Source organism: Culex pipiens, chromosome 2 (assembly GCF_016801865.2).
Source record: "Culex pipiens pallens isolate TS chromosome 2, TS_CPP_V2, whole genome shotgun sequence".
NCBI lineage: Eukaryota > Metazoa > Arthropoda > Insecta > Diptera > Culicidae > Culex > Culex pipiens.
In genome coordinates, this window is record NC_068938.1 from 983,400 (window position 1) to 998,598 (window position 15,199).

Here is a 15,199-nt window from a genome sequence, read left to right on the forward strand (position 1 = left end):
TAAAAAAAATAGCCTTTGAGCAAATCTCCACCAAACCTGAAAATGGATTTTACAATTTTTTTTTGTTCAAGCATTGTGATGGCCTTCAGTATGACCAAAGAAGTAATTTTGTATCATTTGTTCACCCATAAAAGTTTCCATACAATTTAGTTAGCAGTTCAAACAAAAATGGTACGTTTATACTCGAAAATCTGTAACTTTTCAAGGATATTTTTGATTGATTTGGTGTATTCGGCAAAGTTGTAGGTATTGATGAGGACCATTAAAAAAATCGCTAAAATGAATAAAAAATTGTTGATTTTTTTAATACCTTTTTTTACAAAAAAAAATCCAAAAACCAGTATTTTACTTGAATTGTTTTTGGGAACAAAAACCTCGCATCTTTTATGCCATTCAGAAGTATGAACCAAAATTTTGCCGACGAGTTATGATTTTTTTAATAGTGATTTTTGTAAAAAAAAAAATGAAATCATGTACTAACAATTTTTTGAGCTGATTTTGTTATGAAAAATCTAATTTGCAATCGAAAAGTACTCTATAATTTATTTATTTTTTTGACTGCCTGTTCAAAAAATAGCCAGTCAAAGTTAAATTTTGTCTGAAAAATTCCGGTTTTTTATAATTTTTTAAAATAGTTTCCATTGTAGTCCATTCCTTAACATATTTTTTCGAAAATTTCAGAAAATTTCCTACAATTTCACCCAAGAAACATTGAAGATTGAACCACAAATTGCTGATATGCAGCGAATAAAAGAATAAGAAACAGGAAAAATGATTTTTTTTAAGTCTCACCCACACAACCCTCCATTTTCTAATGACCCAAACAACCCTCAGCAACTAATGGTTTATAAATGTTATTTATGAAACATTCGTGAAACTTTCAGATCTTTTCAAAAACAATGTTTTGATTTTTTTAATCAAGACCAGCATTTTAAAAGGGCCAAACAATCAATATTAAGCCATTTTGAAACGTAAGTTTTGGTAAAAAAAAAAATATTCAAAATATTGTTTTCGAAAAGATCGGAAAATTTCTCGAATGTTTTATATTTTAAGGGTGCACAGCAACCAAGGAAATTGTTGTCTTCTTATTCCAAAATTGTCAAACTGCAACAACCTGACTGTAAAAATAGGCAAATTTGGTTGTGAATCGCTTAGTAGACAGTACTTTACTGCCCATGTTCGCATAAATGTCCCATATGCAAAAACAGCAAGCTGAGAAAAACGCGAGTGAAGTTTGTCCCACACATAAGGCTACGTGTTAAGTTTACATGAAAAAACAGGATTTCCTACTGATTTCTAGAACAAAGTACTGGATGTTATAGGCTCTTTTGAAAGAGCACAAGATTTTGAACCAAACTGCATCAGTAACTCAAAAGTGATGAAAATGCATATGGGACATTTATGCGATCATGGGCAGTTTAGGGGATGAATAAAAAATAATATCGATAATTCTCGTAGTTTCGAAACTACTAAAATATCAGTAACAAAAAAAACCAAAAGCTCTGTTTGATGTGCATCGGTAACATTGAAAATTGGACTTAAAAAAAACTAAAACCGGAATTTTTAAGTTAAAATTTTTCAAATTGGCAACTTATATCTTGAAAACGATGTGCATTTTCGATTGCAAATTTGATTTTACATTAAAAACTGAAGTCATAAAATTTTTTGAATACAGTTTCTATTTTTTCCAAAAAAAAAAGGCGGCTTAAACGTTTTTGTCCATATTTTTCTATTGCTCAAAAACGCGGTTGTTTTAAATTTAAAAAAAATTGTATTTTTACGTGTATTGTTATCTCATTTCTTGTTCAGTTCAAATTGTACAAATATTTTTCTAGCTTTTGTTGTTTTTCTAAGGGATATGAAACAAAATACAAAACTCGACCAAAGTTAACTTTGATAAAACTCAAAGCTTATCATGTTCTGAAAATGTCAGAGTTGTCCTTCCAATGATTACTGAAGTCCGCAAATTGACTTATCACACATTTTCTGATTGAAATTCTTCCAGGTCTAGAGTTGAGTTATCCATTTTATAATATTTTTTATTCCAAATTTTGAAAACTATCCATTTGAAAATTTAGCTGGCTTGAAACATTTTTCAAGATTTGAACGAAACTGTCACGTTTGATAAGTAAAAATAAATCGAATATGTGTGTGATTTATAATTATATTGTATTAATAAATTTAAGCATTTTCTAAAAAAAAAGTTGCCCACTGTTAAACTCATGCTCCCCTAAGTTGTGCAACCCGATGCCGATATTCAAAAACAGGACCTTTCGGTCTTCCTTTGTATGCCTTTCACCATCCAGTTGACCGTTGACGATGTCGATGATGAGGCCAATGATGGCGCAAAACAGAACAGTTTACTCTCGGAGTTGACTCCCGGCTGATTGCACAACCATCACAAACACATTCCAGCAGAGCATTTCTGGACGAACGTGACAAAATGCCAACCGAATCGAAACGGATCAGATTCAGTGGAAAATAAGCCACTCTCCTTGGGTTTGTGTGTGGAGAAATATTGATAACCGCATCGTCGTTGTCGTCCCACACACGACTGAGTCGACTGACGACGATTTTGTCACATCCCAGTGCAGAAATTGAGAGCAAGTGTCGAGTTACAGTTTGTCACAGTTGGTGGCAAACTTGCAACTTGGATTGAGCTTTGGAGGAGGGATCAATTAGTTGAAATTAGTTTTGATTTTATTTAGAAGCAAAAACTCTAGAAATTACTAAATTTTAAATTTTAACGTAATATTGAAAAACTGCAAAGCCTACTTGGTTTTACCCAGCAATATTGGCACCACGTGGAGCAAGTAAAGATATTTTCCAAAGCCTACCACGATCGATTCGCCGTTACTGCCCACAAATCCGACCAGCCCATGGTTTAGCAACATTCCACAGTGTAGTGCTACAGTAGTGCAATCTCTCCTCTGCTAGCTCTTTATTTAGTACGTAACCCACATTCACACTGGCCGCCGTTGCTGTTGAACAAATTTGCTTCCGCATTTTGCAAAAACCACAACCTCTCTTCTTCTGCCAGACCACTGCCTGCTGCCGACCGAGGGGCAAGCATTCAGGATAAAATATGCAAAAATAGCAATAAAATTCAGTTTTATGCATACGAAGAGTGTGGAAAGTCCGGCCAGGGCCATGCTCGCCGCCAGTGTTTTTTGGCCGCCAACCCACAGTCACAAAAGCTATTATAGCGTAAATTAAATTTTACAACAATAACCATATCAACAACACACTACACCGAACCGGAGTTGGCCAGCAACGCACTTCCGCAGCTGCGCGTCCTCCCCCGCCCAGACCAATCCCAATCTACATAAACATGAGATGCGAAAGGCCATTTTGCTGCCCTTTACCGCATAATTACCACTACCCGGGGGGTGAACTTTGCCATTATCGGCGCACACCACGCGATCAAAGCAGGCAACCCCTGTCAGAAGCTGCCTACTTTGATGGCTGTTTATCGCTCAATGAACCGTCACTAATTGAAATCGCTTTCGCTCTTCCCGTTCTCGATTTTACAGGAATATCGACCCTGTCCAGCTGCGGTGACCCGGAACGGCTGCCGGAGCTTCCGCCCGGGGACGAGCAGCGGCTGCAGCGGGCCGCCCTCAACCTCCAGCAGAAGCTGATCCTGCGCGAATGGCTCAAGGAGCACCGGCTGCAGCACTTTTACTCGAGGTGAGATTTTTTTATGTTTATCGAGTTTTGAAATTTATTTAAATTATGTTATGAATTTTACCTTTAGTTTTTTTTTTCGAAACAACCCGTTTTTGATCATTTTTTTCAGAAAATTTAAATAAAACTGCAAGAATTACACTCAAAAATTTATAAAAAAAAAAACATCTTCCGGTAATTTTGACAAGGTTTGTGGTTTCTTGCAAAACGAAACAATTACATCTCGCAACTATGCACCCTGCGGCTAAAGAACAAACCATTCAACATTGTGTAATGAACAGCATTTCTGCTGATGACTGCTCTTATTCTGCTTTGTGGTGTAGAAACCGCAGCCATTTTTCGAAGAAAAAAAAAAACAGTTTACATGTGAGCAAAATTCGCCCCTGTGCAAGGTTACCCAGAACGACTTCCGTTGCATACTTTCAGGCGCGCTGCTGGTTTGAGGTTTTTTTTCCTGCAAAGTCATCTATTGTTTCGCGCGATGACAGCTTCAGCAAACATTGTAAGACCTTGCTTAAGCTGACAAAAGGGATAGAAATAATGGCAAAAAGGCAGTGACACGATTCTAGCTCTTTTTTTTCTTCTTATTGTTGCACATTTGCATATAGTCATCGTCGCGATTGTTTGCACAATTTGATTGCCTCTAATTTGGAAGGGAAATTGCACCGACGACGACGACGCTGACGACGCCGGAACGAGGAAGGAAGTCGCAATGTTTGCTACCACGACACGGTGACTTTCGTTACTTGTGTTGTGGTGGAAATGATGAGTAAGAATAATTGGAGAAAATTTTGATACTAAGCATTTTTTCAGATTCATTATTTATTATTATTTCTGAATTATTTTTTTTGAAAAAGAAACATTTGCAGAACTAATAATCTAGAAGCAAAAAGGAATCAATAAATAGTATTTTAAGCGAATGAAAAGTAAATTTTAAGATAGTAAAAATATCTCTTATCACGCAAAGACAAAAAACGACACTTATTTGATTTTTTCTCTGAAGCAAACAATTTTTTTATTGTTTTTCATTAAAGATCATCTTGAATGAAAAACAATAAAAATTTGCGAAAATTTAATTAAAAAATCTGGATGAAAATTCAATGCAATATTTAAATTGATATTTTGTAAAATTATCCAGAAATGATCTGTCTGTCTGTCTGGGACCAAACTATGTGATTTAAGCAGTTTTTTTTTTGTTGAATCAGAATTCGATTAAAGATTTAGGTGCAAATGACAAATATAACAATATTTATTGAGTCCTTTTTGGTAGGTTTTTGTGAGTAAATGGTCAGGTAAAAAAATAGTTCAAGAATCAGACATTTAAAATTTTCATTATTCACTGTAATTTTTTACGGCTATCAATTGTTTAATATAGTAAGTAAACTATTTCAAAAAACCGTACCTCAAAATTGTAACCAGCTGAAACAATTGTATCCAAGACAAGGTGTAGTTATAAGTTGAAAAACGTTGACAATTTCGGTTGAAACTGCATCAAACTAAATTTCTGGCATTTTGTTAACATCACAAAGAGCTTGAATCATAAATATATCACGGAATCACGTGAGACGATCAATTAATTTGTTTTTACTTGCAAAAACAAAAATTCCGAAAACGAAATATTTGAGAATGTGGTCACGTTCCTTTAAAATTCATTAAATTACAATAAAAAAGCGAAATATTTATGAAATAAGTTTCTCTACAGTTGAAAAAAAAAATAATTAGAAATAAAATAATCAAAAATGCACATCTCAACATTTTTAAAGCCAAATTCAATAATTTTAGTTCATTTCTGGTCAAAAAATAAAACCTCATATTTTTCAAGCATTTTGTCTCAAAAATGAAAAGGTGTCCAAATTCCCACATATTTTTATGGAGTTATATGAATACTAGTGTTGCTCGAGATGGTCGATTTTTCAAAACTCGATTGCTTTTAGACCCCTAAGCAACTCCCCAAAATTTGGGAGCCTCTGAAAAAACTTCCTTTTTCGTTTTGATTTTTATCATTTTTGTTTTCCTCTAAATTATTCAAATCAACACAATAGCGTTTGAATTGAATAAAAAATACTAAAACTTTCCCGAAGAAAACATGGCAAAAAAAACTTTGTTCTGGTTTGATTTGATGATAAATTTTCCATATGACGATGAGCCAGTCTAATGAACACCTCTTGTGCGCTAATTTAAACACAAGTTGAAGAATGAGTTTAACATTAGATTTTTAACATAATTTTATCGTTGAACCTACACAGAAAAAAAAATGATGGTAAAAATGATGAGTAATATTACATAAAAAATGTGTAAAAATGTGAACCTGATGAATATTCATCAAAAACTGATGAAAATTCATCATTTTCTAGGGTAAAATTCATCATTTTTTTAGCCACAAAATCTGTCACCATTTCCTGATGAATATTACCATCATTTTTTTTTTCTGTGTAGTCTATATATATAAAAAATTTCGATGGTTTTGTTCGAACGCGAATCAATTCAACACGGAACGTCGGATCGAGGTGCTCTTTGTTGCGTTGGGTTCGTAAAAGCCCAAGGAGGGTTTATACGCTAACGAATTGACATTTTGGCCACTCTGAGACCGATTCTGGAAAATCAGCCGATTGTCTAAGACAAATTACGTATAATCAAATTTTGATCACAGGAGGCTGAAGAAACAAAAGAGCTAAAAACGTCAAGAAAAAAACGAGACAAGACGAAGTTTGTCGGGTAAGGCTTGTTTAGTATAATTGTTTTTAATTCTGTTTTTTTTTCAGCTTACAATATAGTACACTGACCAACAAAAAATGACAAAAATGACTGCGCAGGCTCAACTCGAGGAGAAGTTTTAACTTTGGGGTCCCCAGAAACGGAGGTGCGACAAAAGGTCGAAAAACATAAGGTCGATCGGACAAAAGGTCAAATGCCAAAAGGTCGAAAGACATAAGGTCGAATGGACAACAGGTCGAAAGTGGACAAAAGGTCGAATGGACAAAACGTTGAAAGGATAAAAGGTCGAATGTGAAAAAATTAAACAAATAATTATTATTATAAACTTTTAAATAATTCTTGAAAAAAATATTTTCCTACAAAAAGTCTGATTTTTTCTGTTTGTCAATCGTTGGTTTACCCACCCTTTTAGTGATGATCTATTTAAAAAAATAAACAGAATAACTTCCAAACCATTTTTTGAGAAGATTTCCATTCTTTCAAACAAGAGCAGTTCTTCGCAAATAAGTTCGACTCCTAAAATATTTTTCAAGTCTTTGTTTTATTTTAAACAACCTTTTCTTTTTTGTCGTTATATTTTTGTGAGTTTTTCCATTCTTTCAAACATGAGCAGTTCTTTGACAAAGTTTATTTTTATTTTTTAAAACAACCTATTCTTGATTGTCAACATATTTTTGAGAGTTTTTTCCATTCTTTCATACATGAGCAGTTCTTCAAAAAAAAGTTTGACTGATAAATTATTATTTTACTTTTTATTTTATTTTTAAAAACAACATGCTACTTCTTAAATATTTTGCAAGTTTTAATTTAATTATAAAAATCGTTGGAATATTTTAGAAACTTTTACATTCTTTCAAGCTTAAATTTAAATAGTTTCAAAAAAGTCTTGCTAATTAAATATTATTGCAAGTTTTCTGTCCTTTTTCAATCTGAAAGCATGGTCTCAATAGATCCGAAGAAAAATCTGACTTCAAAAACATAGCTATAATCTAATCTAATCTAATCGAACACAAGCGCAGCCAGTCCGAAGAACTTGTGGGTAGATTACAGACTTCAAAAACATAACTATATATATATAAAAAACGATCGTTTTTATTTATATTTTCAAAGATAACCCGCCCCCTCCCCTTTCTAAAAAATTCCAGCAATACTGGGGCAAGTTTTATTCAGAAGACCTCTAATTTTAAGAATATAGAAGTGAAGTTAAAAAAAACGTTCAAATCACCTTTCCAGGTCAAGGGGGGGGGGGGGGGGCAAAAAAATAAAAAAATATAAAAATTTAAATAACAAGCCATAGTCTTCACATTTAAATGAAAAAAGTGTTTTAAAATGCATTTTACACTAGTTCAGTTGTTTTGCAATCATTAGTTTTCAAAAAATCTAAGATCTGACAAAAACAAAAATTGTATCGAAAAAAAAAGATTTTGAATCGAAAATTTTCAAAAAATCTTAAGATTTTTTAATAAACCCAAACATGCTAAAAATGATTTTAAACGTAGGAGAATGTATTTTAATTTGATTTCAGCTGGTTGCACTTGAATTTTCATTGAAATTTTGAAGTTTATTGTAAAAATATTTTTTTTGCCCCCTGATTTTTCGGGCCAATTTTGAAGGGGGGGGGGTGACAAAAACTTTTAAAAATATATGTACCAGCCTTATCAATATTTGTGTATTTAGGCTCAAATCAAAAGTTTTGGTTTGTTACATATATTTTTTTTAAATTCGACCTTTTGTCCTGTCGACATTTTGTCCATTCGACCTTTTGTCCACTTTCGACCTTATGTCTTTCGACCTTTTGTCATACATTCACTTTAGAGAAAAACCATTCGACCCTGTTTAAATATTATTTTTTTAATCAAAGTGCACGTGTTTCTGGGAACCCCAAAGTTCATGCTTCCCCTCGAGATGAGCCTGCGCAGAAATATTGTTGGTCGGTGTTATCGATGGTTTAAATAAAGATGTTGTGATAAAATGTTTCAATTCTTCTTTTTTTTGTATAGCCTTGAAACCACTGCGACCAATTATAGGAATATTGTAGTGTTTCAATAAGATGATAAAAAATGTAACAGGATCGAATAAATAATAAAATAATTAAAATTTGAAAAAAGATTTAAATGTATGATTAAGGCTAAAGTATAGTGATGAGTTTGAACCAACAACTTTTTTAGTTTCAAATCCGTAACCCTTCAAATTAAAAAAATATTATTTAAACCCATCACCTTAAATTTCAAAGAAATTGATGGAAAATAACTAAAATTAGAGCTTATTTCAATGCTAAATTTGCGGAAATCTGGTTTTCAGTCTATCAGATATAAGAACAAATATTTAAAAAACAAAATCAAAAAAATTATGGTTTTCTTAAATTTGTCATTGCGTTCATTCCAAATTGAGTATTCTGACTTTTTAAATCAATCACTCTAAATACTTAACTGTAAAAGTAAGTTATTTCCCAACCCGCAAGTATTGGAATTTAGGGCAGCGCCAGCCTTTTACAGATTGTTCCAAATTACTTGACCTATTCCAACTTTAATAGTTTACCATTACTAGTGCCGGCCTTGTCATTTAAATTGCCGTTTTCACTTTATATTAAAAAAAAAAAGATTTTATATAGGTGTCGATACTACCCCAAACTCCCTTAGACATGAACATTAATTTCAAAATTGGGAGCTGTGTTGTGTTAAGTTGATATTTTAAAAATGTTATTAAAAATTAAAAACAATATGCTCAAATTCATTCAAATAGTAGTTTATGCAACAAGTTGCAAAAAGAGGATTTTTTTAGCACGAGTCGTACATTTATCCAACGAGGTTCACCGAGTTGGATAGATACGAAGAGTGCTGAAAAATCAAGTTTTGCAACGAGTTCCATACAACATTTTTTTGCAATTCCGAAAAAACACCCATTGAGTGAAATTTTAAGTCAAATTTTCATGCATTTTGTCAATAAATCGTTTAAATCAAAAAAATGTTGAAAAGTGTTACTTTTCGAAACAAGTGCTGAAAAGTTCAACTTTTCAGCAACCATTTCAGTGCTGAAAAGTAGAACTTTTCTGCATTTATTTTGAAAAGTGTTGCTATTCGATTCTGTTATTTTTGGTACAGAAAAGTAGGCTATTTCGTCGTTCAAGAATGACATGAAATGTAATTAGTTTCACGACGGAATTGCAAAATAGTAGTTTATGCAACAAGTTGCAAAAAGACGATTTTTTCAGCACGAGTCGTACATTTATCCAACGAGGTTCACCGAGTTGGATAAATACGACGAGTGCTGAAAAAATCAAGTTTTGCAACGAGTTCCATACAACATTTTTTGCAATTCCGAAAAACACCCATTGAGTGAAATTTTAAGTAAAATTTTCATGTATTTTGTCAATAAATCGTTTAAATCAAAAAAATGTTGAAAAGTGTTACTTTTCGAAACAAGTGCTGAAAAGTTCAACTTTTCAGCACCCATTTCAGTGCTGAAAAGTAGAACTTTTCAGCATTTATTTTGAAAAGTGTTGCTATTCGATTCTGTTATTTTTGGTACAGAAAAGTAGGCTATTTCGTCGTTCAAGAATGACAGGAAATGTAGGTAGTTTCACGACGGAATTGCAAAAAAGGATTTTTCATTCATTCATCCAAGTTCAATAAAAATTTAATACAATTTGGTCTGCTTAAATCAGATGTTTGTCAATTAGATTCATAATCCAAATGTCATGAGTTCGAATCCCGATGGGGAAGGTTTCTAAGTGCATCATAAGTTTGAGGTCCAGCCTGTAAGAAAATAGTGAATTCTAACTTTTAAATAAGTTTGAGATACATATATTATCGCCATTTTTACAATTTTATACTTTAGCCAAAATTGAACGTTTTATAACTTATTTCTAAAACTGATTGATGAAAATTTTGACGAAATTAATTTATTTCACATTAAATTTTCAATAAGATAGATTTTTCAACAAAATATTCAGGATCAAAACATAACATGAATTTTTATTTTTTTTAAATCACTTTAGGTTGTCGAAGGGCCATTTTACATGATATTTCAAAATGGGTCCGCGGGCCACTAAAAATAACCTCGCGGGCAACGTTTGGCCCACGGGCCATACTTTGGTCACCCCTGACATAGAGCTTAATTACTACTTATTTTGCCATGTATAATTTAATAGAAAAAAGTTTTGAAATGCACTTAATTACAACATAAAGATAAACAGTGTTTATTAAACACCAACAACCTTTTTTATATTTTTCTCCTTCAAATTTACTTAAACTGCCTTGTTTGCTCTTCTTCACCACACAGATTGGTCTCCATCGAGGTAACCTCGCTCGAGGACGTGTACTGGCTGGAGGACTCCCGCGCGAGCCAAATTCTCGGCAAAGACTGGCAGGTATGGTCCGCGGCGCGCCAAAAACTGCCCACCTCCAAGTCCAACCTGGAGGCGCTCAAAGCGGATCTCTGGTCAACGGTGGTCAAATCCAGCCAACACCAGGACGCCTGGACATGGGGCGGAATGTTGGTCGTGTCGGTGTCCGTGGCTGGGTTGGTCACGTTGGCGGCCATGACACAACCCTCGTTGGCACCGGAAGCGAGGCATTCGTTGCTGCAGTACGTAACGGGGAAGTATTTGCTGCCGGCGAACTGCAAGGTCCACTGGGACTGGCAGGATCCGGCGATCGTGGGTGGGACCATGTGCTTTACGGTGCGATTTCACCAGCGGAATGGGCAGGCTTACCCGATCTGTGATACGGACCAGTTCTTTGTGGAGGTGACCGAGGGTACGAGGAAGATCATCACGATCAGCGAGTTGGGGTCACCGACTGACCCGAATAATGCCAACATTGCCAAGATCAAGTTTACCGTCCGAACGGCGGGTCAGTACAAGATTTCTGTGCTGATCGGTCAGAGTCACATCGCTGGGAGTCCGTTTGTGAAGACGTTCATTCCGGGTCCGATGGACGCGAGGCGATCGCGGTTGATTCGACCGGCGAGTACGGTGGTCTGCTGTGCTGGTGCTCCGACATTCCTGCACATTGAACCGCGGGACGAGCACGGGAATACGTGTCAGTTTACGCAGGACAGCGATCCGATCAAGGGGTACAAGATCGATATCTTTGATTTGTACGGGAAGTTGAGCGACAAGTACTGCAACGCGATCACACTGTCTTATGACAAAGTCAACGCGAGGATCAGCTTGACTGCGCTCTTCCCGGAACCGGTGTGCCTGCGAGCGGTCATCAGCTACGAAGGTCACCCGATCCCGAACGGGGACTTTGACATCATCGTGCTGAGCAGCAGCGATACGACGCTCGTCCACAAGAACATCGCCTCCAGGAAGCACAACATTTGCTACGAGGCCAAACTGTTTGGCATCTACGGCCAGCAGCGATGGTCCAAGCCGCGGAAGGTGCTCTGCTACGTCGGACCCAAGCAGGTCACCATCAAGGAGATGATCCTCAAAATCATCCCGAAGCGAATCGCCACCTTCCGGCTGTGTCCGTCCACAAAGGTAAGTCACGTGCGATCGCGCGATCGTGATCGCGTACTTGATATTATCCTTGTTTAGTTCCAGTTCCTGCCGCCTCCGGCGGGCACCAACGTCCCGGTCAGCAACAACAACAACAACGGCAACGGTCACGGCGCGATCTTCATCATCGACGACGGCTGCCAGCCCAAGATCGAGCTGGCGTCCAAGGAGCGCAACGTGATCGCGGCCACCTTTACGCACTTTCTGCTCAAGAACATTGGCGGCTCGGAGACGTTCAAGGACAAGCAGGACTTTTTCTACCACGAAGTGAGACTCGTACGAAAGCGCGCGGCCCGGTGATCATGGCGATGTTCATTTTCTGTGTTTTTGTTGTTGCAGGTTCGCAAGTTTCACTCCAACTACTACCACGAGAAGATCGCGGTCAAGGTGACGCGCGAGAAGATCCTCGAGTCCAGCATGAAGGCCACCAAGCACTTTTCCGTTTCGGATTGGTGCGGCAACTTTGAGGTCACATTCCAGGGCGAACAAGGTGGGTGCGATCGCTGGTTGGAGGTTATCTTCTTAACCAATTGTGATCTTTCTTCCAGGTATCGATTGGGGTGGTCTGCGGCGCGAGTGGTTCGAGCTGATCTGCAGTGCCCTGTTCGATCCACGCGGTGGCCTGTTCTGTACATTCCACGACAAAAGACAAGCCCTCGTCCATCCGAACCCCAGCCGACCGCCCCATCTCAAGCTGAAGCACTTTGAGTTTGCCGGCAAGGTCGTCGGCAAGTGCCTGTACGAGAGTGCCCTCGGCGGAACCTACCGGCAGCTGGTCCGGGCGCGGTTCTCCCGATCCTTCCTCGCCCAGCTGATCGGCCTTCGGGTGCACTACAAGTACTTCGAGCAGGACGATCCCGACCTGTACCTGTCCAAGATCAAGTACATCCTCGATACCGACCTGGACACCAGCGACAACCTGGAACTGTACTTCGTGGAGGAGATCTACGACACCAGCGGACAGCTCGTCAAAACCGTCGAACTCATCCCGAACGGGGCCAAAACGAGGGTCACCAACGCCACCAAGAACCAATATCTGGATGCCTTGGCGCAGCAGCGGCTGTGCAACAACGTGCGCGAAGAGATCGACAGCTTCCTCAAGGGACTCAACGGGATCATTCCGGACAACCTGTTGAGCATCTTCGACGAGAATGAGCTAGAGGTACGACCCAACGCCCAACCTAAACCTCAAAACAAACTAAAAATCCCAATCCAAAATTTTCAGCTCCTCCTGTGCGGAACGGGCGAGTACTCGATCGCGGACTTCCGGGCAAACCACATCGTCAACGGGGGGTCGCCCGAGTTTCGGCGCGTGCTTGGCTGGTTCTGGGCGGCCGTGGGAAACTTTTCGCAGACGGAAATGGCCCGGCTGTTGCAGTTTACGACCGGGTGTTCGCAGCTGCCGCCGGGAGGGTTTCAGGTGAGGGACTGCGGAGTGATATTTGGATAAAAATGAAATTTATTAAAACGACTTTGATTTTTTTAGGAATTGAATCCGAGGTTCCAAATAACGGCAGCGCCAACGTTTGGAAATTTGCCAACGGCACACACGTGGTAAGTTGATTTACAGAAAAATAGATTTTTTACGGATACAATTGAAGTGATTTAAAAAAAAAACCTTAATTGGGTAATTCTCCGCTAACTTACAAAACAGTTGCTCCAACCACTCTTCGATTGCCGTGAAACTTTGCTCAACGAGGTCCATTTTTCGATATTGGGATGGCGGGGTGGTACGTCTTCTTTCATTTTTCTGGATTTTTACTAAGACACGTTTTACCTGTACCTCAAAATCGAGATCTACAAACCGACATGGCGAGCGCCGTAGGTGGCCACTGGCCAATTACTGTTACCTATTCTGCCCATAATTGAAAATTCGGCTATTATGCCAAATCAAGTATTCCGAGAAAAACGCGTTTTAGTGTTTGTCACAAAACCTCCGTCAAGGCAATTTCCCATAAGAGAGGCATATTAGCCGTTTGGTTTTTCGCATCGGCAGCCAAGTCTAAACATTATTTCAGTGAAATTCAAGTTCCAGGAGATGCGTTGGAACATCCTCTACCACCTGGTGCTAATATCTCGTTTTTGCCAAAAGTGGATATTAGCCGTTTTTTCAATGGTGGGCAGTATTCTGAACTGAACTGAACGGTTGTGTTCAGCAACGGAGGGCCATGCTCATGCTTATTTTTACTAAGACACGTTTTTCAGTGTTATTAGTGAAATTTGGTGTCAAAAGCACTTTTGTGTACAATTATTGGACGCCCGATTTTATGGTGTACTCAAAATTCCGAAATAGTAGTTTATGCAACAAGTTGCAAAAATTGGGTTTTTTCCAGCACGAATCGTACGAGGTTTACCGATTTGGATAAATACGACGAGTGCAGAAAAAATCAGGTTTTGCAACGAGATCCATAATTTTTTTTTGCAATTCCGAGTACACCCTTTGAGTGGAATTTTAAGTCAATTGAATATTTGTTTATTCAATTCATCGATCAGATCAAAAGAAAATTGAAAAGTATAACTTTTAGATACAAGTGCTGAAAAGTTCAATTCATTTACTTACTTCTCGATAATTTTATTAGAGAAAAGTAGGCATTTTCGTCATGCAAGAATGACAGGAAAAGTAATCAGTAATTAAATCGAAAAAAAAAGTTTTAAAAACTCTAGCATATTTTTTGAAGTTTATGTCCCTCGACTCTGACCAAAGTCGAGGGGGAGGGAAGGAGGGGGAGGGGCAAAAAAACAAAAAAAGTATAATAATTGAAATTGCGAGCCATGGTTTCAATATTTTAATGAAAACATTGTTTTAACATGCATTATACACCTATTCAGTTGTTTTGCAATCATTAGCTTCCAAAATATATAAGGACCGAATTTTTTTTTTTTTTTTTTTGGGAGAAAAAAAGTTTTTGCCTTGCTGTACATTAGAATTTTATAAAAATTCAAAACATGCTAAAAAGGATTATCGATGCAGAAAAATGCATTTCAATTTTTTTCAGTTGATTAGACTTTTAATTTCATTAAAATTTTGAAGTATTTTGAGAAAATATTTGTTTTGCCCCCTGATTGTTAGGGACAATTTTAAAGGCGGGGGGGGGGGGTTCGACATAAACTTTGAAAAATATCTGCATCGGCCTTACTAAACCGAAGAATATATTTGAGCATAAGGGAATTTTAATGTACTTTTCGAATCTACATTAACCCAGAAGGGTCATTTTTTCATTTAGAACAAAAAAAATCATTTTAAAATTTCGAGTTTTTTCCAACTTTGCAGGGTTATTTTTTGGCGTGTAA

General features: G+C 37.2%; 1 protein-coding gene across 5 annotated transcripts in view; it reads left to right on the forward strand.

Annotated features, from left to right (window-relative positions):
• LOC120419034 (apoptosis-resistant E3 ubiquitin protein ligase 1) overlaps positions 1-15,199 on the forward strand; it is an 82,669-nt gene that overhangs the window by 64,497 nt on the left and 2,973 nt on the right. For 2 of the 5 annotated variants that reach the window (XM_039581596.2, XM_052708898.1), the window contains 7 exons: positions 3,534-3,690; positions 10,684-11,890; positions 11,948-12,175; positions 12,248-12,398; positions 12,457-13,070; positions 13,134-13,328; positions 13,395-13,462. In XM_039581596.2, the coding sequence (XP_039437530.1) occupies positions 3,534-3,690; positions 10,684-11,890; positions 11,948-12,175; positions 12,248-12,398; positions 12,457-13,070; positions 13,134-13,328; positions 13,395-13,462 (2,620 nt within the window). Of the gene's footprint in view, positions 1-3,533; positions 3,691-10,683; positions 11,891-11,947; positions 12,185-12,247; positions 12,399-12,456; positions 13,329-13,394; positions 13,463-15,199 lie in introns of all 5 variants that reach the window. The other 3 variants (XM_039581594.2, XM_039581598.2, XM_039581595.2) reach the window with 2 other exon arrangements.